This window comes from Ochotona curzoniae, unplaced genomic scaffold (genome assembly GCF_017591425.1).
Source record: "Ochotona curzoniae isolate NIBS_2020 unplaced genomic scaffold, NIBS_Ocur_1.0 contig_3037, whole genome shotgun sequence".
Classification (NCBI taxonomy): Eukaryota; Metazoa; Chordata; class Mammalia; order Lagomorpha; family Ochotonidae; genus Ochotona; species Ochotona curzoniae.
The window spans coordinates 4,399,893-4,421,851 of record NW_024465699.1 but is presented as its reverse complement, the minus strand read 5'-3'; the positions used below and the strand labels follow the sequence as shown (position 1 = coordinate 4,421,851).

The 21,959-nt window shown below is 53.6% G+C and overlaps 2 protein-coding genes across 2 annotated transcripts in view; one reads left to right on the top strand and one right to left on the bottom strand.

The window, feature by feature from the left end:
* SCTR (secretin receptor) overlaps window positions 1–12,276 on the top strand; it is a 51,228-nt gene extending 38,952 nt beyond the window's left edge. The window contains 6 exon segments of the mRNA XM_040979158.1: window positions 2,437–2,497; window positions 4,057–4,126; window positions 5,497–5,588; window positions 9,090–9,216; window positions 11,306–11,347; window positions 12,100–12,276. Of these exon segments, the coding sequence (XP_040835092.1) occupies window positions 2,437–2,497; window positions 4,057–4,126; window positions 5,497–5,588; window positions 9,090–9,216; window positions 11,306–11,347; window positions 12,100–12,276 (569 nt within the window).
* Window positions 12,277–15,211: 2,935 nt separating this feature from the next.
* TMEM37 (transmembrane protein 37) lies at window positions 15,212–20,499 on the bottom strand. The gene is made up of 2 exons (XM_040979174.1): window positions 20,426–20,499; window positions 15,212–16,031 (listed from the first exon to the last, which is right to left on the bottom strand). The coding sequence occupies exons 1-2, from the start codon at window positions 20,444–20,446 to the stop codon at window positions 15,471–15,473; spliced, it is 582 nt and encodes a 193-aa protein (XP_040835108.1). The 5' UTR covers window positions 20,447–20,499; the 3' UTR covers window positions 15,212–15,470.
* Between the last annotated feature and the right edge of the window lie 1,460 nt (window positions 20,500–21,959).

Here is a 21,959-nt window from a genome sequence, read left to right as displayed (position 1 = left end):
GAGGAGCCGGGACTCAAACCCAGGCACTTCAACATGGACATCAGGGGTGCACATGAGCACCCTGGAATAGTGAGAGGAGCCGGGACTCAAACCCAGGCACTTCAACATGGACATCAGGGGTGCACATGAGCACCCTGGAATAGTGAGAGGAGCCGGGACTCAAACCCAGGCACTTCAACATGGACATCAGGGGTGCACATGAGCACCCTGGAATAGTGAGAGGAGCCGGGACTCAAACCCAGGCACTTCAACATGGACATCAGGGGTGCACATGAGCACCCTGGAATAGTGAGAGGAGCCGGGACTCAAACCCAGGCACTTCAACATGGACATCAGGGGTGCACATGAGCACCCTGGAATAGTGAGAGGAGCCGGGACTCAAACCCAGGCACTTCAACATGGACATCAGGGGTGCACATGAGCACCCTGGAATAGTGAGAGGAGCCGGGACTCAAACCCAGGCACTTCAACATGGACATCAGGGGTGCACATGAGCACCCTGGAATAGTGAGAGGAGCCAGGACTCAAACCCAGGCACTTCAACATGGACATCAGGGGTGCACATGAGCACCCTGGAATAGTGAGAGGAGCCGGGACTCAAACCCAGGCACTTCAACATGGACATCAGGGGTGCACATGAGCACCCTGGAATAGTGAGAGGAGCCGGGACTCAAACCCAGGCACTTCAACATGGACATCAGGGGTGCACATGAGCACCCTGGAATAGTGAGAGGAGCCGGGACTCAAACCCAGGCACTTCAACATGGACATCAGGGGTGCACATGAGCACCCTGGAATAGTGAGAGGAGCCGGGACTCAAACCCAGGCACTTCAACATGGACATCAGGGGTGCACATGAGCACCCTGGAATAGTGAGAGGAGCCGGGACTCAAACCCAGGCACTTCAACATGGACATCAGGGGTGCACATGAGCACCCTGGAATAGTGAGAGGAGCCAGGACTCAAACCCAGGCACTTCAACATGGACATCAGGGGTGCACATGAGCACCCTGGAATAGTGAGAGGAGCCAGGACTCAAACCCAGGCACTTCAACATGGACATCAGGGCATCCTAACCATCATCTTAATGTATGCCAAACGCATGTCTCAACTTGTTGTTGTTGTTGTTTGTTTGTTTATTTTTAACCTTAGGAAGGCTCTTCAAACACAAAGTATTCATTACTAGAATAAAGCCGCACTTAGGTTTCCAAACTTTCTAGCACCAAAGCAACATATCTTTTTGCTCAGATTCTGCATGCACATTTTGCAGTGCCCTCGCATACTCTTCTTCTAAACCCACTTTCTGCTTTTTCAAATGTTACCTGTTTACAACATCCAGTTCATGTCTCCCAGATGCAATCTTTCCTCTTTTCTCTCTGACCACCACAATCCCTGTTTTGTTCCAGTTACTTGTGCTCCCCAAATGGCCCATGTCCTGCGAGTTCCTTTTCTTAAGTTATTTTGGTCTCAGTTTATGATATAATCAGATGTGGGTGACCTGGGCTGTCTGTTCCTATTTAGGAATGAGTCACATCAAAGCGGATGGAGATTTGGGGTGGAAGGAGTGTGTCCCTCTAGGCAGACTGGACTGGAAGTGGCACTCCTCTGCCCCAGCCTTGCTATCCACAACCCCTCTAGGTCTGTTGCCCTTCATGTCAGCTGGGAACAGCCACAGGTTGTGTATTCAGCAGCCACAGGTGGCCAGTAGCTGCTGTCCTGGCCATCACAGGTGGAGACCATCACATAATTTCTGTGATGAGCCCAGAATCCTCTCCTCCCTGACACTCACTGGGCTGGAGCCCCAGTTCTCTGTGAACTGGAACTCAGTAACGGATACATAGCTCGCTCTGAGGGTAGCTCATCTGTGCCATCCTGACTTCCAAACACAGTCATCCTCTGTCTCCTGAGTTAGTTCTCAGGGCACTCCTGGCACCCTTGAAGTACTGAGAGATGCTTTAACCCAGGATGGCAAAGAGGTCTCCATGGAGGCCACATGCTGGCACCTGCTGGCGTAAGCAGCTGCCCTGTTGCTCATCCACATATTGAAAGCTGAGGCCTGGGTGGAGCTGGTGTTCACATGCAAGCATCACCTGTGACTCTGGCATCACACACGAATGCAAGTTTGAGTCCCAGCTGTACCACTTCTGATCCGGTTCTCTGCTAGTGTACTTGGGTAGGTGGCAAAGGATGACTCAAGGATGAGCTCCTACCACTCATGGAGGAAACCCAGATGAAGATCCTAGCTCCTGGTTTCAGCCTGGCCCCACCTCAGCCTTTGTGACTATTTGGGGAGCTAACCAGTGGATAAAAGATCTCTATCTTCGCTTCCCTCCGCTTTCTCTGTTACTCTGATTTTCAAACAAAGAAAAAGAAAAAAAGAAAGAAAGAAAATTGAGTCTTTTGTCTTCAGCCTCTTCTTCCGTGCTTCCTCTTCAGGTTCTCCAGCTGTTTTTGTGGCTTCGTGGGCTGTTGCCAGGCATTTTCTGGAAGATGCTGGGTAAGCTGCTGGAGCAGAGGCAGCAAGTGCATTTGACATCCCCCAGTTTTTCAAACAGCAGAGGGACTTCCTCAGTGTTACCCGGAAGAGGCCTCTTCCCCCAAGGCATGCCCACCAATCCCTGGGGTGTGGGTCTCCAGAAGGGCCTAGCACCCTCAGCCACACCGGCATCTCCCTGTCTTAGGCTCCCCCCTGACGGCGCTGTGTGTTCAGGTCAGCAGCTGCAAGACCCCAGGCAGGTATTGCTGGGTGGGGAAGCTCCAGGAGGCACCAGACCTGGGATGTCCCTCCCCTCTGCTGAGCAGCTGCAGGTGATGGGCACAGACTAGTCCTCTGCTGTTGTTTTCAGAACAAATGAGGCATGGGGAGGCCACTCTGGGAGTAGGCACAAGGAACGCAGGCTTGGAAGCAGCCCAGGGAGAAGGGTCATGGCACGAATGAGTGGAAATTATTTTCTCAAGGTCATAAAGACAGAGCCAGGAGAGTGAGTACAGAAGGAGGATAATGCCTACACGTCATAGTGCAAAGTCAGCTCCAACTTGTTGTTTCAAAATACAAGTCAACTCCTTATCTTGGTGTGGAGGACAGGTTCCAAGATCCTTGGGAAATGCTTAAAATTCAGCTCTTACTTAGGCTGTGCTTTTTCCTCTACAGTCACTCTTAAATGCAATTTAAATTAGACATCAAAGGTTAACAATATTAAAACAGAGAAGTTACAGTAATGCACCAAGAAAATGGCATCCTGATTCTTACTCTTTGGGGCTGTTGTTAGGTAAAATAAGCTTTACTTGAACCCAAATACTTGGCATCATGTCAGTCAATCTGATAACTGAGCCCATGCGTGAGTAACAGGCAGGCAGCGTATACAGGATGGATACGAAGGATGAAGAGCTGATTTCTGTTCTGGTGGGAAGTAGTAAGATAGCTCTGGGTATTGTCACACCACACAGGGGTGCAGTTTAAAATGAGTGATTGAGTGCCAGAGTTTTCTCTGTGATGTGCTCAGACGGCAGTTGGTTGCAGATATACAAAGCTTAGGAAGTGAAAAGTCAGATTAGAAGTCAGGGCTAAGGTAAAAATTATTAACTCGCTGAATTTGCTTCTTACAAAAGAAATCACGATTTTTTTTTTAACTTCTCTGGAGAAAGTGGAAAACTCTATTAATGTTTTCTATTGTCCCTTGTGACAAAAATCAGCCAGGCCACTGCATGCAGGGGTCACAGGTTTGTCACCCAGGCCCCTGTGGCATACCCTGGCCTCTGGAGGCAGCTGAGCTGATGTCATGCTCCTGGCAAATCCTGACAGCTGGGCTTTGGGACCCAGGGTCTTTGGCTCCTGGGCTCCTGCACTTGTGTGTGGAGTCAGGTGGCTACCCTGTTAGCCTAGTGGCATGGTGGTACTCCCAAGTGGCCCCGGACAGGCAGGTTCCAATAGCTGCCAGGACTCAGGCCACACAGACTGGGGGGCTTCTGTACATAGGTCCACTTCCGGGAATGAGATGTGATTGGGCAGCCCAGCACCCTGCTCCTGACCGTCCCTAGCTGCCCTTCCTTCTGTAGGTGCTGGGACATCAACACCAATGCATCCATCTGGTGGGTCATTCGAGGACCTGTGATCCTCTCCATCCTGGTGAGTGAACATCCTCCTCTCAACCAGGAATTGGGAGGGTGGATAGAGACAGTGGTGGGCTCCCTGGTGGGAGGACAGGGGTCTGGACACAGGGCTGCAAGCTCATTCCCACTGCCAAGAGGCATGAATTGCAACCTCCTCGGCCCCTTCCAGTGACTGGTAGCAGCCTGGAGTCTGGAAGCTCTGCCCCCTAGTCAATAGTGGGTGGGAGTAGTGGTGAGTGGCAGGGCAAGAGGCCAAGCCTCACAGACCCCTCTCTTGCCCAAGTAGCCCCTAAACTGCCTCCTGGCCCTAAGCTGGCTGCCTCCCAAGGATGTCCCTTGTGTAGATTCAGCCTGGTGCTTCCTGATTTTTTTTTTCAAAGTGTTCTCTTATTAAGCTGAGCTAGAGTCATGGGGGAAGCAGGGCACAGCTGTGGTCTGGGGACTCTACAGTGGGGACAGTCCCTGAGGGATGATCTGGGGTGATTGCTGTGGGCAAAGATGGGGAGGGGACTCCTGGCTGCCCTTGCCAACCACTTGGGAACTTGTCACATGTGGTACAGACAGAGAAGAAAAAGAGCTCTTATCTGCTGGCTCCCTCCCCAAATGCCTGTGCCCACAGCAGCCAGTTGCTGTGTGTGTGTGTGTGTGAGAGAGAGAGAGAGAGAGCACTCAAACAGTATCACAGCTGCCTCCCAGGGGGTTGGACTCAGGAGACCAGCATCCCTATGCCAGCATTCCCATGCCAAACGGCCATCCCACCTTCTAGGATATGTGAACAAGATCCCAACAACTGCAGTGATTCAGGAAGAGAGGTAATCCAGGGTGGCTTCCTGGAGCCAGTGACTGAGCCACCAACACACTCCACAAAGCTCTGAAACAGGTTCTCAAAGTGTGGTCCGCAGACCAGCAGCTTTTGCCTCTGGTCCCTGACCACGCCCCTCACAAGAGAGCTCATGAAACCCACCAAGTCTTGGGGCTCTCAGCTAGGTTTGCTGAGCCCTAGGCTGCAGGGTGAAGCCCCAACCTTCCGTACCCTGAACCCTGGGACCACATGCTGGTCTTTCCCCTGGACAACCACGCTCCTCTTCCTCATCACGTGGCGCATTTCCTGGGAGCTGCTCAGGAGGACAGATGCCTTGGGCTGAGCCAGGCGTGTGTGACAGATCTGCAGCATGTTCTGACACTGGGCGTGGGTAATTCATGGAGCCCTAGGCCGTGCAACTGAGCCAAGCGGGGGGGGGGGGGGGGGGGGGGGGGGGGGGTTGTGGCTTTCTGCCAGAGCCTCCGGGGAGGGCAAACAGTGGTCCAGGGAACACTGGGGTCCAGAGCGGAGGTGAGGAAGCCAGACGATGCCCTCAGCCCCCGTCCTGGTCTCATATTCTGCAGGTGAATTTCATCCTCTTTATAAACATTCTGAGAATCCTGCTGAGAAAACTCAGAACCCAGGAGACAAGAGGAAATGAAGTGAATCATTACAAGTGAGTGCAAATGGGAGGGCAGTGTGCTTAATCAGCCAGCCCATTAGCAAGCATTGATTGGGTGCCGATTGTCCAACTAGTGCTGGCTCCGTGAAAAGGGAGACAGGGAGAAAACATGTTGGCCTGGTCCCAGGATGTATGCATACAAGGTGGCCAGGGGTAGGGAAGGAGAATGCCTGGCACGGTGTGTGTAGGGGAGGGTGGGAGAGGAGGTCTCAGGAGGGAACCTGCAGAAGTGGGGGTCTGCAGGGAAGGCCTCAGGGACCCCCTGTCACACTTGTTCGGGAATGCTCCTTGTCCAGGGGAAGAGAGCTTAGTTCCCAGCAGCCTTGCAAGGAGATAAGATCTAGAATGGCTCGAATGCCTTAAGATGTCACAGAGGAAGGTACTAGTTGGCCAGGGCTGCCAACCACAGGTTTATTAAACAAACCACCTACCGGTTTATTCTCTCCCCATTCTGAGGGTTGGCAGGGACTGTGCCTGGGGTCTTTTCTGAAGCATGTCTCCTCAGCTTGCAGACAGCAGCCTTCTTGCTGTGCCCTCACATGCAATTAATTTTTTTTTTGAAAGGCAGAGTAAGAGTTAAACAGAGAGAGAGAGAGAGAGAGGGAGAGAGAGAGAGAGAGAGAATCTTTCTTCTGATAGTTCACTCCTGAAATAATTGCAGTGGCTTTGGGCCAGGAGTTTCATCTGGGGCTCCCACCTGAAAGACAGGGGCTCAAACACTTGAGCCATCTTCTGCTACTTTTCCCAGTCACATTAGCAGGGAGCTGGATTGGCAGTGGAGCAACTGGGACTCGAACCAGCACCCATCTGGGATGCTGGTTTTGTAGGCAGTGATTCCGTTAGGTTTTAGATGCACTTAAGGTTCTTATGCAGCTAATTCCTGTAGTCCAATTCTCTCTCTTTCTTTAAGATTTATTTATTTTTTATTGGAAAGGCAGAGATACAGAGAGGAGGAGAGACAGAGAGGAAGATCTTCCTTCTGATGGTTCACTCCCCAAGCACCCACAACAGCTGGAGCTGAGCCAATCCGAAGCAAGGAGCCAGGAGCTTCTTCCAGGTCTCCCACGTGGGTGCAGGGTCCCAAGGCTTTGGGCCGTCCTTGACTGATTTCCCAGGCCACAAGCAGAGAGCTGGGTGGGAAGCAGGGCTGCCGGGATTAGAACCGGCACCTGTATGGGATCCCAGAGCATTCAAGAGGAAGGCTTTAGCCACTAAGTTATTGCACCGGGCCCAGCCCAGTTCTCTTTTTAGGATAAATTCACCGCAAGCCGAAAATCTCAGACGCAGCTAGGTGCTTAGGAGATCCTTTATTTCAACAGGGTCGGAACAGGACTGGTTGGTGGGGAACAGGAAGGGAAGCGTCTCTCCTGTCATGGTGGCAGGATGGGAGCTGCAAGGGCAGGATGGGGAAGCAAAACGGAGGAGGATGTGGGAGAGCCAGGAGAAGGGGAGGAAGGGGAAGTAGGGAAAGGGGGCACACGCGGAGGATGTTTATACAACCCAGGTGAGTCTGGCAGGTGTGGGGGGCGTGGGGAATTGGTTGGGAGCAGGGGCTGTGGGCGGGCCCCTGGGGATCGGTGATGGAGATGATCTGAGCCACAAGTAGGTGGGTGGGGACTGGGAGAGGGACCATGATGGAGAACGATGGGCGAGGCTCTCAGGTAAGACGCCATTTCATTGGTGGATAACCAGAACGACACGAAAGTAGAGTCAAAATGGCTGAAGCCTTCAGGACCCATGTTTAAGTCACTCCTCACAGATTTGACTCATATGCCATAACAGTGGCCCCGATTTCCTCTTCTTATAAGGACACCAGTTGTTTGATCGGGGCCCGTTCTAAAGCCACCATCTACAAATGCGATCATACTCTGAAATACTGGGGGGTTAGGGCCTGGAAATGCACGGTTGGGGGTAGCGCGGCACTGCCAACATACAGGTGTTAGGCTTTCTCTGCGAGAGCCAGACAGTGGCTCTCAGAACTTGTGTCAAGTTGCTCTCAAGTCGAGGCAGCCAGGTGGCGTGGAGCAGGGGCCTAGGAATCAAACCGCAAGAGAAAGTGGAGGAGGCCAAGTTATAGCTGAATTTTACATGAACAACAAGTAGTGCTTTTTGTGTACTCACATTAAAAAAAAAGGTCTCCTTTGTGTATCTGAAATTCAAATTAAGTTGAATATCCTGTTTTTGTTTCTTTTTTAAATTCCATTTGAAATGCAGAGAGAGAGAGAGAGAGAGCTTTCCCTCGCCACTTCAATCCCCAGATGTCTCCAATGGTTGGGGCTGGACCCAGACTGAAGCTGGGAGCTGGGAACTTGGCCCAGGTCTTCCACATGGCTGTCAAGGCCTTACCTGTTATCTCCCTGGGTTTGCTCTAACAGAAAGCTGGAGCCAGGAGCCAGAGCTGGGAATCGAACCCAGGCCCTGTGGGCATCTGAACTTCTAGGTTGAGCACTCACCTCCATCTATGTCTTGATTGCTAAATATGTTGACCCTGGGGAGGGAGTATATTTGGCCCAGCCATTAAGATGGCTCTTGGGACATTCACATCCCATATCAGAGTGTCTGAGTTCGAGTCTCTACTCCCCAATCCAGATTCTTTCTGACTTGCACCCTCTAAGGCTAACTAGGTGACAGCTTAACTGGTTAGATTCCTACCTCTTCACACTGGAGTCCTGGATTGAGTTCCTAACCTGGCTTTAGTTGGACCCAGCCCTCCTGGGTTGTTGTGGACACCTGTGGGATAAACCAATACATGAGAGATCTGTCTGCATTTCCAGTGAAAAATTAAGAAGTTAAATGTTGAGAGCTGGTGTAGCTGCTTAGCATTCTAATCCTCCACCTGCAGTGTCAGCGTGCCATATGGATACCGGTTTGTATCCCAGTTGCAGTTCTGATTCAGCTTCCCACTAATGGCCTGGGAAAGCACCAGAGAATGGCCAAAGTCCTTGGAATCCTACACTCACATGGGAGACCTGGAAGAGGCTCCTGGCTCCTTGCTTCGGATTGGCTCAGCTCCAGCTGTTGTGGCTGTTTGGGGAGTGAATCAGTGGATGGAAGATCTTCCTCTCTCCTCCTCCTCCTCTCTGTATATCTGACTTTCCGATAAAAATAAGTTGAAGTTGGCACCCCTGAAGTGAGAAGAAAATACCAGAGCTTCTGACCTGTTAGCTAACAAGGAAGAGCGTTTTCCATTGTTAAACAACCTGGCCCCTATCTTTCTCCCAGCTACTAATTTATAAACAAAGTGGTTTGCCGTGGGGAATTTCCCGTTGCTTTCACCGGTAGGGATACGTGCTCAGGGAGTCTGGGAACTGTCTGTGAGTTAGCAAATGTTGGATCTGGGTGACGTAGAAGGGGGATTTCTGGAATCTTACTTGACAGCTGAGAAATCTGGGAACTGGAGATGGCCGGGGGTGGGGTGGGGAGAGGGGAGAAGGGCTGTGTGCCTCCGAAGAGGGAGCCCGGCAGGGAGCCACGGGTGTGTCCCTGTGTCCCCAGGCGTCTGGCCAGGTCCACCCTCCTGCTGATCCCGCTCTTCGGCATCCACTACGTGGTCTTCGCCTTCTCCCCTGAGGATGCGATGGAGGTCCAGCTGTTCTTTGAACTAGCCCTTGGCTCCTTCCAGGTAAGCTCTGCGGCTGGCTGCAAGAAGAGGGATTCATTTCTCTCTCCCTCTCTCTCTCTCTCTCTCTCTCTTTCTCTCTCTCTCCCACCACCCCGAGAAATGGAGACCACGGGCTCTGTAGGCCACAACTTCCAGGAGTGAGACAAAAGCTAGGAAGGGATCAGGGGTAGGAGGGGACACTCTGGGTGGGTTGCATGGTCCCCCAAGAGTCAAGTGAGGGGTGGGAGATAAGCCTAATATGGACTGAAGGGGGAAACCAGAGAGAGAGAGAGCATAAGAAAAGCAACCCCTAGGCACTTTCTATGGTACAGACACAGGCAGCATAGAGAGTAGAGGTGGGGGCCTCACTCACCACCAAGCCTAGCAGGTGGATGGCCACGTGTGAGTACGGAGCAGGCAGGAGATGGGCAAGAGTAGTGTCATCTCACTGGGAAACCAGCGGAAAATGCCCCAGACTGCTCCATCCCCAAGCCAGCTGCTTTGGCATTCTGCTTAGAGTCCTTAGAGTTGGTTAAGGCAGTTTCAAGTCTTGGCCTCTAAGGAACAGGAAACTGGGGGTGGAGGTGCCTGGAGGCCGCTGGGTTTTGTAACAAGAATTATTTGAGCCTTTAAAGCCAGATGGGTATACAGCTTAAAACTGACTTTAAAAAAAAAGAAGTGGAAAATCACCTGCTAACCCAATAAAATATTGTGAGGATTTTTTTTTCCTAAAAAAAGGAGGAAATTTGTTTATTCAAAAAGGAGCCTCAATTTGAATCCTTAAACTTTACAAAGTCATTGTTTATTTATTCAGTTATTTCCTTTCAAAAATAATGTGAGGTTGCTTTGAGAAAAAAACATAGAAGACAAAAAAATAAATAGATTGGAGGAAGAGGGAGAAAAAGAGTAGAAAAGTCAATTAAGTTTATACATAAGAACGGATCAATTAAGTCTGATAAAGGTGGCAGAGGTGGGCTGTACGTTTGACTTGGAGTTTCCCAGTAGGCAAAGAGAAGACAGTAATCATTGTTTCAAGATTTACCTTTTTTCTGAATAGAAACCGACTGCCAGGGGAAGGCAGGTAAATATAAGGTCTGGGGCTTGAGAGAAACTGAGTCCACCCTCAACCATGTGCATACACAGCTGCCCAGCAGAGCCTGGCGGCATCGTCCGCTTCGGGGCAGTTGTGCCTGGGGCCTTGCTGTCAAGCAAAGCATTCAGTAGAGTCAGGTCTCGTCACTTGGAAGTGCCAAGTGCCCCTGAGCATGGGTCTACTCTAGATGGACTGACTCAAAGATGCTCTCTAAGATAGGAAATAACCAAGGGCTGGCCTGGGGTGGGGTGGGATGGAAAGGGTAACTAGAGACCATCCCAGGTTGGGATTGGTCCTCCAGGCCTCTGTGGGGAGGGTGCCCTATTCTCAGGCCTGTTGGTGAGGGCTGGTGGCTGGGCTGCGGCTCTGCAAGAGGGCTGAGCAGAACCGGAAGTTCATGATCTTCAGGCTTTGTGGACACCCCAGACAATCCCGGACAATCCCAGACTCTGCCCTGCCAGGATCCTACGGGAGGCAATATCAAGAAACCATACCAGGCCCAGACTCCAGCAAGCCCTAGACGCATGGAACCCTGACCAGGACAACACATGCACCTGTCCACTAAGCTGAAAGGTTCAGGCCATTGCTGGCTGGCAGCCCGTGACCTGTAGAGTGTGTTCTTCCATGGCAACGAGTTGTCCTGTGGTCTCTAGGTTCACAGCTGGTCTTGCAAATGCCCAGCAGGGGCTCTCCCTTCACTGATATTGCTCCCCTCCTGATGGACACTTCAGGGACCACCTCTCTCTGCAGATGGCGCACGTCAGCAGCCTTCACTTTACTATCCCACATGCATTGGACAGGGCTGAGGGGAGGCAGGAGCTGAGAGGGACCCACAATCTGCTAGCAGGTGCTGCCAGCATAGCCCAGGCCACTAGCGGCAGCTGCAAAGAACTGGCCCTGATGCCCACGGAGATCAGAGAGGTGGAAGGGGAGGGGGAAATGGACAGGAGTTGTCTTGGTCTGTTCCCTGCTGAAGCCCCTGTATTAATTTGTGATCCTCCACCCTCCCTCCTGCAGGGGCTGGTGGTCGCCGTACTCTATTGTTTCCTCAATGGAGAGGTGAGTGTTCTAGGGGTGCCCCCTGAGACCCAGTGAAGCAGCAGGAGCTTCCTGGAAAGGGTGGGGGAGAGGGGAAAGATAAGAGGGGACAGGGAGCTGGGCCATATGTGCGAGGGGCAAGCCTGGGCTCCCAGGGGGCTTTTACCTCCTGGGGCACAGCAGAGTCACCTGTAGGGCCATGATGGCTGGGACCTGGGAGTAGGTGTTCAATGAGTGTTCTGGTGACTTCTCTCCATGGGCATGTATGACTCTGGCCTTTTACGGAGTGTTCAGGTCACCATGGAACCCATGCTGCTAGTTGAATATGGGTCTTGCCCAGCAGCCAGGCCTCAGTGTGCCTAATACTGAGTGCTGCCCATGTACCAGGTTTGCCACATGCCTGTGGCAATGACCCCGATGATTTCCAGAAGCCAACAGCAAGCCCAGCCTCAAGGGCTTGCTGCTGCAGAGCTGAGGATCGGGAAGGAAATTTCCATGGAAGAAACCATTGGTTCCCTGTCAGGTTATCATCTACCCAGGAGCCAGAGTTTGAGCCCTGGGGTTTGGCGACACATGGTGGGATGAGCTGGCAGGTGCTCTCTGTCCTCTAGAAATGTTGGGGGCGGAAATGACCCGCCTGAGTGATCTGCACATGACAGGTTGCCAAGCTGGGCTGGGCAGCAGCAACAAAACTTGTGCAGAGGCCCTGGGGATGGAGTGGGGTGCAGGCCTGGGCTGTCATTCCTTTCCTGGCTGACGGTGGTCTTGTGCAGGTGCAGCTAGAAGTTCAGAAGAAGTGGCGGCAGTGGCACCTCTAGGAGCTGGCGCTGCGCCCGGTGGCTCTCAGCTCTTCCTACAGCAATGGCACAGGTGGCTTCATCCCTGGCATCAAGGCCTGCCCTGCAGAGCACAGCCAGGACACCCACAAAGCCAACAGGGCTTTCATGTGAAAGGCCAACCGGGACATGGCTCCCAGACATCCCTGGAGGACAGTAACCTCAGGCTGTGAAGACTTCAGAACTGAGCAGCTGCATTTGGGGCACCACAAGTGGGAGGAGGGCCTGGTATTTGGGGGCCCTTTGTGCTCTTCCGGGAAGAGAAGTTCAAGGGTGCACAGGAGGGGGTGGGGATTTGGTCTGCAGCTGTTATGTTCGTTAGCTCTATGACACAAAGGGAGAAGGCTGCTCCATCTCACACCTGACTCTGCTGGTCTCAGCTCAGGGCCAGGACAAGCTTACACACCATGGGCTAGTTCCTGTTGGTCCTGCACAGAAGTTCACTGTCTGTCCTCTCACTAGAACTAAGTTGATCTGATTAAGTCTCAGGTATCAGGGGAGCCGGAGGCTGCTGGCATGGTGTGAGCATGCCCAGTGAGCAGGTGCAGCAGGACACGGGGCATGACCTCATTTCACAGGTGAGAAGCAGGTTCATTGAGGCTCTATAAATGCACCCAAGTCACTCTACGAGGTTGGCGGACAAGTGTGCAATCCAAGGCTTCTTTAGTTCACATGCCCACGCTCGCAGCCAGGGAAGGACTAGCCCCTATCTCTCCCCTCATTTCACTAAAGATCTTGAGGACGTCCGTCTCATCTCTCCCTGTGGCTCTCAGTTCTCTTCCCTTGGAAAAGCATCTCACAGAAGTTCACAATAGATGAAATTAAAAGTTATTAAGAGGCCCGGTGCAATAGCTTAGTGGCTAAAGCCTTCCTCTTGAATGCTCTGGGATCCCATACGGGTACCAGTTCTAATCCCGGCAGCCCTGCTTCCCATTCAGCTCCCTGCCTGTGGCCTGGGAAAGCAGTCGAGGACGGCCCAAAGCCTTGGGACCCTGCACCCGCATGGGAGACCTGGAGGAAGTTCCTGACTCCTGGCTTCGGATCGAGCTCAGCTGTGACTATTGTGGTTGTTTGGAAAGTGAATCATCAGAAGGAGGATCTTCCTCTCTGTATATCTGACTTTGTAAAAAATAAATAAATCTTAAAAAAAAAAAAAAGTTATTCTGGGAGCCGCCATTGTGGTATAGCAGAAGAGGTTGCCAGTGTCCCATATGGACAGCAGCTCAGGCTCTGGCTGCTCCACTTCCAATCTAGCTCCCTGCTAAAGGTCTAGGAAAGCAATTAAGGATGGCCCAGGTGCTTGGACCCCTGCACTCACGCGGCAAGCCTGAAAAAGCTCCTGGCTCCTGACGTTAGCCTGGCCCGGCCCTGGCCGTGGTAATCATTTGGGGGTAGAGAACTGAGGGATGGAAGATATCGCTCTCTCTGTAACTGCCTTTCAGATAAGGAAATAAATCTTTAAAAAAAAATTCATCTGTCATAAAAAAAAAATTGAAATCCATGCAATTTTTTTTTCATGGTCTGCATTTTGCACAAACTTCTTGAAGAACTGTCACATGCATGGATCTCAAAACTGCTTCCTGCCATACTTGAGGGCAGAAGGGTGAACTGTGGAAGGAAAAGAAGCAACTTCTCCCTAGCCCCAAACCCCAAGGGCGAGAGGAAACAAGAGGAAAGGACAGCTGGCCTGTGGCCTGTGGCAGGCTGCTCCAGCCCCGCCTTTGCCTGGCTCTGCCCTCCCCTGCCTTTGGTCCTTGCCCCTCTGCACCAGACAAGGTCACCCCCTTTGCACACTTCCCGGCCTGTGTAGCTGAGGACTTCTATTCCTCGGAAAATTCAAAGTTCCCAGGAACTTGGACTTTGACCTTGGTTGTTCAACCTTAGAAGCTGCCATGCCACACTGCCTGACTGGGGGAGTCTCATGGAATAAGAATTTTAAAAAGGTAAAACCGATCCTGATGGAGGTGGGAGCTGGGTGCAGTGAAGCCGCTGCTGCTGCCTGCCTCGCTTCTGGCTGCAGCTGTAACAACGCACACCTGGAGAGGCAGCAGGGCACGGCTCCCTTCCATCCCACGTGGGAGACTTGGATTGTGTGTCTGTGGAAGGAACCAGCGGCTGGAAGGTCCGCATCTGGCTCTGTTCGTGTATCTATCTCTTTGGAAGCAGATAAACAAAACTTTTAAAGAAAGAGAGAAACCTTATGTTTTGACTTGCTTCATAAAAATTCCACTGAGGCAGACAGCGGCACCCAGTCCAGTCCTGAGGGGAGTCTAGCCATAAAAAGGGCAAGGCCAAAACCCCATGCAATTGGTGGAAACCAGAACTCAGAATTCACCAGGAAGGGAAGAGGTGGGGGTGGGGGTGTGGCTGGTGTAGAAAGTAAAGGGTTGAAAGCAAACTTGGCCTCTGGCTGAGCTGGAATGGTGCAGTGCAAGGGAGGCCCATGAGGCTGGGCCACTCAGGGTGTCCACGTCCCCCTCACCTCCCTCCACCCCTAACCCCTGCCCCACATCTGTGGATGACCAGCATGGTTGTTAATTATCACCCAAGGCCTGGGTGTACCCCGCACTCCTGCAGAGCTCAGGGGCTCTAGATCTGTGCTTTCTGACGGGCAATCTAGGCCTCCCACAGGTCATGTGCAGAAGGCAGACGCCCAGCCCACATCCCAGAGGTCGGCTGGGAGTCAGTAGGGCCCTCCTGGGAGGGTGGGCCCCACAGCAGGGTTCTGACAGCTGTGCGCAGGACACTGGAGCAAATTCTGCAAGACCCCTCACTGTCATGCCCCAAGCTAAATCCAGAGAGATGTGCCTGGAGGCCCTTGCAAGTGACAAAAGAAAGTGTAGCACAGAGCCAGCCGGCCCCAGTGCCAAGAAGAACAATCCATTCTTAGCAACCTTTGGCAGTCTACCGCCTCTCCCAGCATTCAGTCAACCCAACAAGTGTGAGATGAACTTGGCTCTGCAGCCAAGGCCCGCACCCCAACTACCCAAGAGGGCTTCCAAATCTATTCCAGTCCAAGAGAGACACACACAAGAAAAAGACTTGCAGCTGAGTTTTCTTCTCCTATAATCATCATCCTAATAGCAGTGACGGGGCCTGTGACAGCTGGTGGCCCAGAGACACACCCTCCTGGCCTTCAGCCCTGCTGACTGCCTCAGGGGTCCTGAGCCTGGATGACCACTTAAAGGTCAGTGGCCCCACAAGCCAGCAGCTTCAGGATTATTGCCCCACCCCACCCCTGCCAGAAGTGACACTGGACCAGTCCCATGTTGACCACATCTCTCACAGCCTGTCTAGAATTTTCCTGGCTAGCCCCAGGGCTGGGTGATGCTGTTGACGTGCAGGCCGCTGATGCCGTTCAGGAAAAAGAGGAAGGAGGCGGTGAATTCGCACCAGAAGGTCAAGGTGAAGCCGATGAACGTGGCCTGGTTCCTGAGCAGGTTCACGAAAGTCAGAAGCCCCCCGCCAGACAACACGAAGGCGACCAGAAGCAGCCTGGAGCCTATGGCCCACCTGGACCGTGCGTGCTTATCCTTGCACACCTGAGACACCATGAGCATCTCCAGGCCAAAGATGGCAGCCACCACGGCCAGCGTGGCCATGCTACGGGCCAGGATCATGCCCACGGCCAGCCCGGGCACCTGGCTCTGACTCAGGTCTCGGAGGCAGTGCAGCCCAGTCTGGTTGGTGGCGGTGCAGAAGTGCCACAGGCCGAAGAGACGGTCCTCAGCAAGAAGCCAGCGCCCGTCACAGATGGAGACTGAAGAGATAACCACGGCCAGTGTCGCACAGGTTATGATGAGGGTCCGGATGAAGGCTTCGAAGAAAGATCGGTGGGGCTTCCTCTGGGGGCCCCACAGCCTCTGCACCTGGAAGACAGCAGGGGGTACGGCATGTCAGTGAGGGCCCTGCGTCACACTCCCTGCCATCCCACTCCCCACAGCCCGGTTTTCTGCTCCACAAGGCTCCACGGTTTTCCCCCACAAGGCTAGGAGGGTGCCCCCTACTCGACACCCCTGCTGTCCTGTCCTTACTTCGTCACCTGTCTGTACCCCCCTTGGGCTTTCTTCCTCCTGGATCTCCTCAATGGGTGGAAAGTCCCCAGTGACCGGGCAAACCTTACCCTTGCCAAGAAATCCCGTCTGGCCAGACTCATGTGACCTTGAGCATGCCACCCGTCTGGGGTTCTTTGCACTCAAAACAAGAGCACTGCCTGGCAGGGGCAAAGCATGGAACATGAGCCTCTAGTGGCCATAAAGGCTGGCTTCCCTTCTGTGCCCAGCCCACCTGCTGCTGCACTGTCCACACTCAGGCCACTGGCACTGCCCACTCTTCTTTTGTTTTCCCTCACAATTCAAAAGTGACGTTTGCTCCTGGCCCAGCCACAGAATCCATCCCAGAGCCGGCCAACTCAAGGATTGGGTCTAGGCATAGGAAAGCTAACATAACAGCTCTCCCCTGCTCCCTGACTCAGCATGGTGCAGCTCCACCACCTCAGCAGCATTGCCCCTCCGCTCGGGTCTCCTGGGCAAGGTCACAGTCCAGGGCACATCATGGGGACACTGCTCTCAATCCCCCTGCTACCGCCATACCTAGGAAGCAGGAGTGCCTAAGATTCCTTACACAGACACCAGGACTGCCTGCCTGCCTGCCTGCCTGCCTGCCTGCCTGCCTGCCTGCCTCTCCTACTGCCCAGCTCATCTCTCTGACTGTGCGGCTGGCTCTTCTCCCATCCAAGTACTAACCAGGCCCGACCCCGCTTAGCTTCCGAGATCAGACGAGACTGAGCGCGTTCAGGGTGGTATGGCCGTAGACATCTCTGCCTCTTCTTCCCCCTGTGCCTCACGGCTCCTGTCACCACCCCCTGCCCGCTCAGAGCTCAGCAGATCCCGTCTCAGGCAGCCTGTTTGCTCCCTGCAGATTATCATCTGTCCCACTCGGACGCGGTGTCCTCTAGGCAGGTAGCCTCGCCCACGGTGTCTAGACGCTGCCATGTGCTCAGTATCTGGTACTATGTTGGACCCGGGCACTCAGTGGGCACTCCAGAGCCAGTCAGGAGACAAATGAAGGCTTGAATTTACAACCAGCTCTAGGCCAAGCCGAACATTTCAAGCATTTGGGGGAAGCGACCAACAGAGGGAAGATGTCTTTTTCCCTTTGCTTTTCCAAGAAGATGAAAATAAATAAAAATGTATATAGAAATGACTCAAGGAAAAACTTTAAAAACATTTATTTATTTGAAAAGAGAGCTGTATCATGTATCTACTGGCTTACTGTCTCAATGGCTGCACAGCAGGTCTGGGTCAGGCCAAAGCCAGAGGGCAGAAGGCAAGAATTTCATCTTTGTTTCCCACAGAGCTGGCAAGGGTCCAAGGACTTGAGTCATCTTCCGGTTTTCCCAGGTGCATTGCCAGGCAGCTGGATCAGAAACAGAGCAACCAGGACTCCAGCCATTATGGGATGCTAGCATCATAGTCAGAAGCTTAACTGGCTGTGCCACCACACCTGCCCCTAAGTGAAACTTTGAAAACCTCTGAGGGTCCAGCACTGTAGCCTAGCAGCTAAAGTCCTTGCCTTGCACGCCCAGGATCCCCTATGGGTGTTGGTTTGTGTCCCAGTGGCCCTGCTTCCCATTCAGCTCCCTGTCTGTGGCCTGGGAAAGCAGTCGAGGATGGTCCAAAGCCTTGGGACCCTGCACCCATGTGAGAGATCCAGAAGCTTTGGATCTGCTCAGTTCTGATTGTTGCGTTCACTTGGGGAGTGAATCACTGGACGGAAGAACTTCCTCTCTGTCTCTCCTCCTCTCTGTATACTTGACTTTCCAATTAAAAAAAAAAAAAAGAAAGAAAGAAAAAGAAAACCTTTGAGCCTATGTGTCTATTCTTCAGACCAAAAAAGGCGTTTGTCCCAGGGCAGTTTTTTAGCCTCTTTGGTCTTGTTTTTCACATCTATAAAATGGAATTGGTGCCACTTTCGGGAAATCGGTAGCCATGAAGCACCTGACCAGGTTGCAGTGCCGTTAGGGACAGACACAGAGGACAAGTCACAAGGCCCTCCTCAGCCCCACCTGCCCGGTGCACTGGTCTTAGGCCATCACGTACTCACACACAAGAAACAGCTGATCCTGTTTTGTCTCTCCCCTTCTCACGGCAAAGCAAGGCTTCCTGGAAACTCTCTGATGGTCAATAAAACTTATAAACACCGAGGGAGATCACGCATATGCTGATGCACAGCACAGGGGCAGCTCTGGGTTAGGATGGCTTTTAATACTAGTAACCATGACAACCCATGTGAGCATCTTTATTCCTAGTCACCCCGGGCTGCCACACCTCTGCTGGCTTCCAGCAAGACAAGGTCTGAAATCTTGTCCCTGGGAGGCAGCCAGCCAAGCATGGCCAGCAGTAGTGGACAAGAAGACAGTGGTTCCCACTCCTGACCTGCAAGCCTTCAGCCATGTACTTCCGGGCAAGCACCTGAATTGCAAAGAAACTTGACTTTCTGCGACCAAAAATAGCAATGCAAGCACGCCCACCCCTTCTTTTCAACTGTAACCCGAGATGACTCCCAGAGGCCTACAGAATGGGGTCCCAGGGTCCCACTTGGGATGAGTCCAATACTATGGTTGTGTCCTTTGCTGTGCCCCAGAACTTCACCTGTTCCTCTCAACCAATAGCACCTGTAAGTGAACACTTTGGGCTCCTCCTTGTTCATTCCTCAGATCTGCAGCATGGTGCCTGTATTTTTTGCCTGTCACCCACCTTACACATTCCAGGCCCAGGACAGTCATCAATTGTCCCCAGCATCAGTGTCTTAAAATGCCTTCAACAACCTGTGCAGGGGTCAGCTTCCCACAGGTCCCTGAGCTGGTTTTTGTAGCTGTTTGACCTCTAGCAAGTCAGCACGTACCCTCTCCATTCTACAGCTCAGAGAGAACTGAACACAGAGCTGCTTTTGTCTCAAAAACATTAAAAAAAGAAGAAGAAGAAGGAAAAGTGCTCATTCTAAAACAACTAGACCTGAGTTTCCTGTTACTTTGGCACCAAAATAAATGTATCTGTATATGCCATTTTTCCACTGGCTTTTGGAGGTACTCGCCTCTCATGGTTTTTGCAAGGTTGAAAAAGGTAAGGGCTACAACCAGGCCAGCTTAGCACCCCAGGACCTCTCTCAGCTCTGAGCATAGCCACCTGCACTGATGGGAGGGACCCTCATCCCCTCCAGCCCTGCACCAGCTGCCACCTGCCGCCTCCTGGCCCTCCCCGTCCCCGTCCTGCACGGACCACCACCTGGTTCTGCTCACTTTTCTCCCAGCCCCCTCCTCCCCCCCCAACTCCTGTTCAACCCAGCTCAAAGTCCTTCTCTGCCTGCCCCCTCCGGGTGTTCTTGGATGAAGCTTTTGCACGTCTTCCTTCAGCACTCACTTCCTCATCGCATTCCTTGTTTACAAGTCTCTCTCTCCCACAGGCTGAACTGAATGTTCCAGATCCCATCCTTGCCAGGACTTGTCCAGGGCAGCTGCAGGGGTCAGATTCAAGACCCTGCAGCAAAGCAGAGCAGAGGAAAGCAGCGCCTCCCCCTTCCCTACCCTACCATGCAAACCCAGCAAGCAGGTGTCCTGGGAGTGGGCGTCTCCTGTTCTCTAACAGAAATGCAGGCTGAGGCTCTCAGTGCAGCTCTAAGGCTAGAATCTGTCACCTCTGCCCACCGTGGACACAGTCCTCCCTGAGCCTCAGTGACTTCATCCATGAAATGGGCGCAGCACCTGCCCCATAGAAGCTGGTCAGCGGGTAAGAGGAGGCTCCCGGCCAACGCAAACAAGCCAGCGCTTTGGGGAGGGGGTGTCTGCTCTCTTCAGGGCCGCTCAGACCCCCATCCCACTCCCACCAAGGCACAGAAACCCAAAGGCGGCTGGAGGGAAAGGTAGTCTTCCTGGCTTCCACTCCTAGAAAGTTCTGGCTTCGTAGGACAAACCTGGTCCCGTTACATAAGCCAGACCACACCTGGCGAATCCCACCCACGGCTCATTGGTGACCCCAGAGGGACGCGGGAAAGTCCTCCCCGGGGCAGTCTCGGGGACGTCTACGGGAGCCTGGGCACACCTCCTCCCACCCCCCGACAAGGGCTGTCTGCGCCATCCATCGCCTGGGACCCTACAGGTGTGCAACAGGCTGCCGGAGCCCGCAGCAGGTGCGAAACCGACTGTGCGTCCCAACCCCCGTACCGGGCAGCTCCCCCGCGCGGGCGCCCACGGGCCCCGGGCTACCTGCACGCCCACGGCAGTCATGCTGGATCCGAGCGGCCACGCGCCACCGCCGCTTCGCTCCGGCCCGGGCGCTGGGCTCCCGCGGCCGCGCAGCGCGGACCTCTCCCGGGAGCCGGGCGGGGCGGGGCGGAGCGTTCAAGAGTCGCGGGGCGGGGACCCCGGCGCTCCCTGCGCCCTCGGCGCCGCCGGCCACCGCTCCGGTTACGCTGAGTCAGCGCGGGCGCCCGGAGGAGCCTCTGGGTTCAGGGAGGTGGATCAGCCCGGCACTCTTGCACAACGACGGAGATCAGTGAGGGCCCGGGCAAGGAGGTCTCGCAGGCAGCCGCCCGGGGGTCCCTGGGCTGCGGGTGCCCGTTAAGTCTTGGGTTAATGAGTAAGCCAGCGCCCGAGCTAGGCTACGGGCGTCCATTCCCTCAGGGGGACTTAGGACAAATTTTTTGATGGAAGAGGTCGGGGTGAGGGCTCTGATGGTGGTGTCCAGGAGGCTGGGGGCGGGGGAGGGGAGGGGAAGAGGTAGGCCTTGCAGACCCCCCTGCCTGATTCCCCAAACAACCCCCTCCCACTTGAGCTGGTCGTCCCAGACAGCAGCAGCTCCTCCCTGTGTAGAGGCAGTCCTTCCCACAACCCCCGGAAGGAGGGCCTGGTGGGCAGTGCTCAGGTTAAAAGGGGAAGCAATGGTCAGGCTCAATGACGTGCACCTGCCAAGAGGATCTCCTGCATGCTCAGGCGTGTGCAGGGGTGTGTATGGTCCGGGGTGCAGTGTTGGCAAGGACACAGAAGTCTTGAGTCAGTAGAATTCAGAGCCACGTGTCAGCAAGACCACTGGAGAAGCAGAAATGACTTAAGAATAAAAGAGGAAGTGGCTATCCGGTTCCCATCTCTAAGAAGGCTACGGATGGAGAGTCCAGAGTTGCCCAAGGACCCCCGTGGCCTTAGGCGCTTGGGGGCAACCATGAATCCACAGTAACTCTTCTTGGTGTCCTCCCCACCTCTGGGGAGAGGCAGAGAACTCGTGGGGGGTGGGCCAGCGTGGTGAGGGGCTGGGATGTTAGCGTCCTCAGGGGTTCAAACCAGAGACGAGTATGAGTGATGGATTGAAATGCCCAGCCTGCCCAGCCTTGAACTTTGTCTGCATCATCTCCAGACAATGTGAGAGGTTTGACACCTGCTGGCACCCTCTTTACATATGCCTGCTCCAGGGTCAAAGAGGAGAGAAGATGTAACGGCCACCCCCCAACCCCTCTCTGGCCATTCCTTAGAGTCTTGCAAAGCAAAGGGCAGGGACACAGAACTCACGTGTGTATTAACCAGCAGATTCATCAGTCAGCACACAAACACTGTCTCACCACAGGGACTTTGTACTTGCTGTTTCTTGTCCCTGAAACTTCTTCCAGTGCCCAGCACAATGGTTCAGTGGTTAAAGTCCTTGCCTTTCAAGTGCCGGGATCCCACATAGGTGCCGGTTTGTACCCTGGCTGCTCCAGTTTCCATCCAGCTCCCTGCTCACAGTCTGGGAAAGCACTAGAGGATGGAC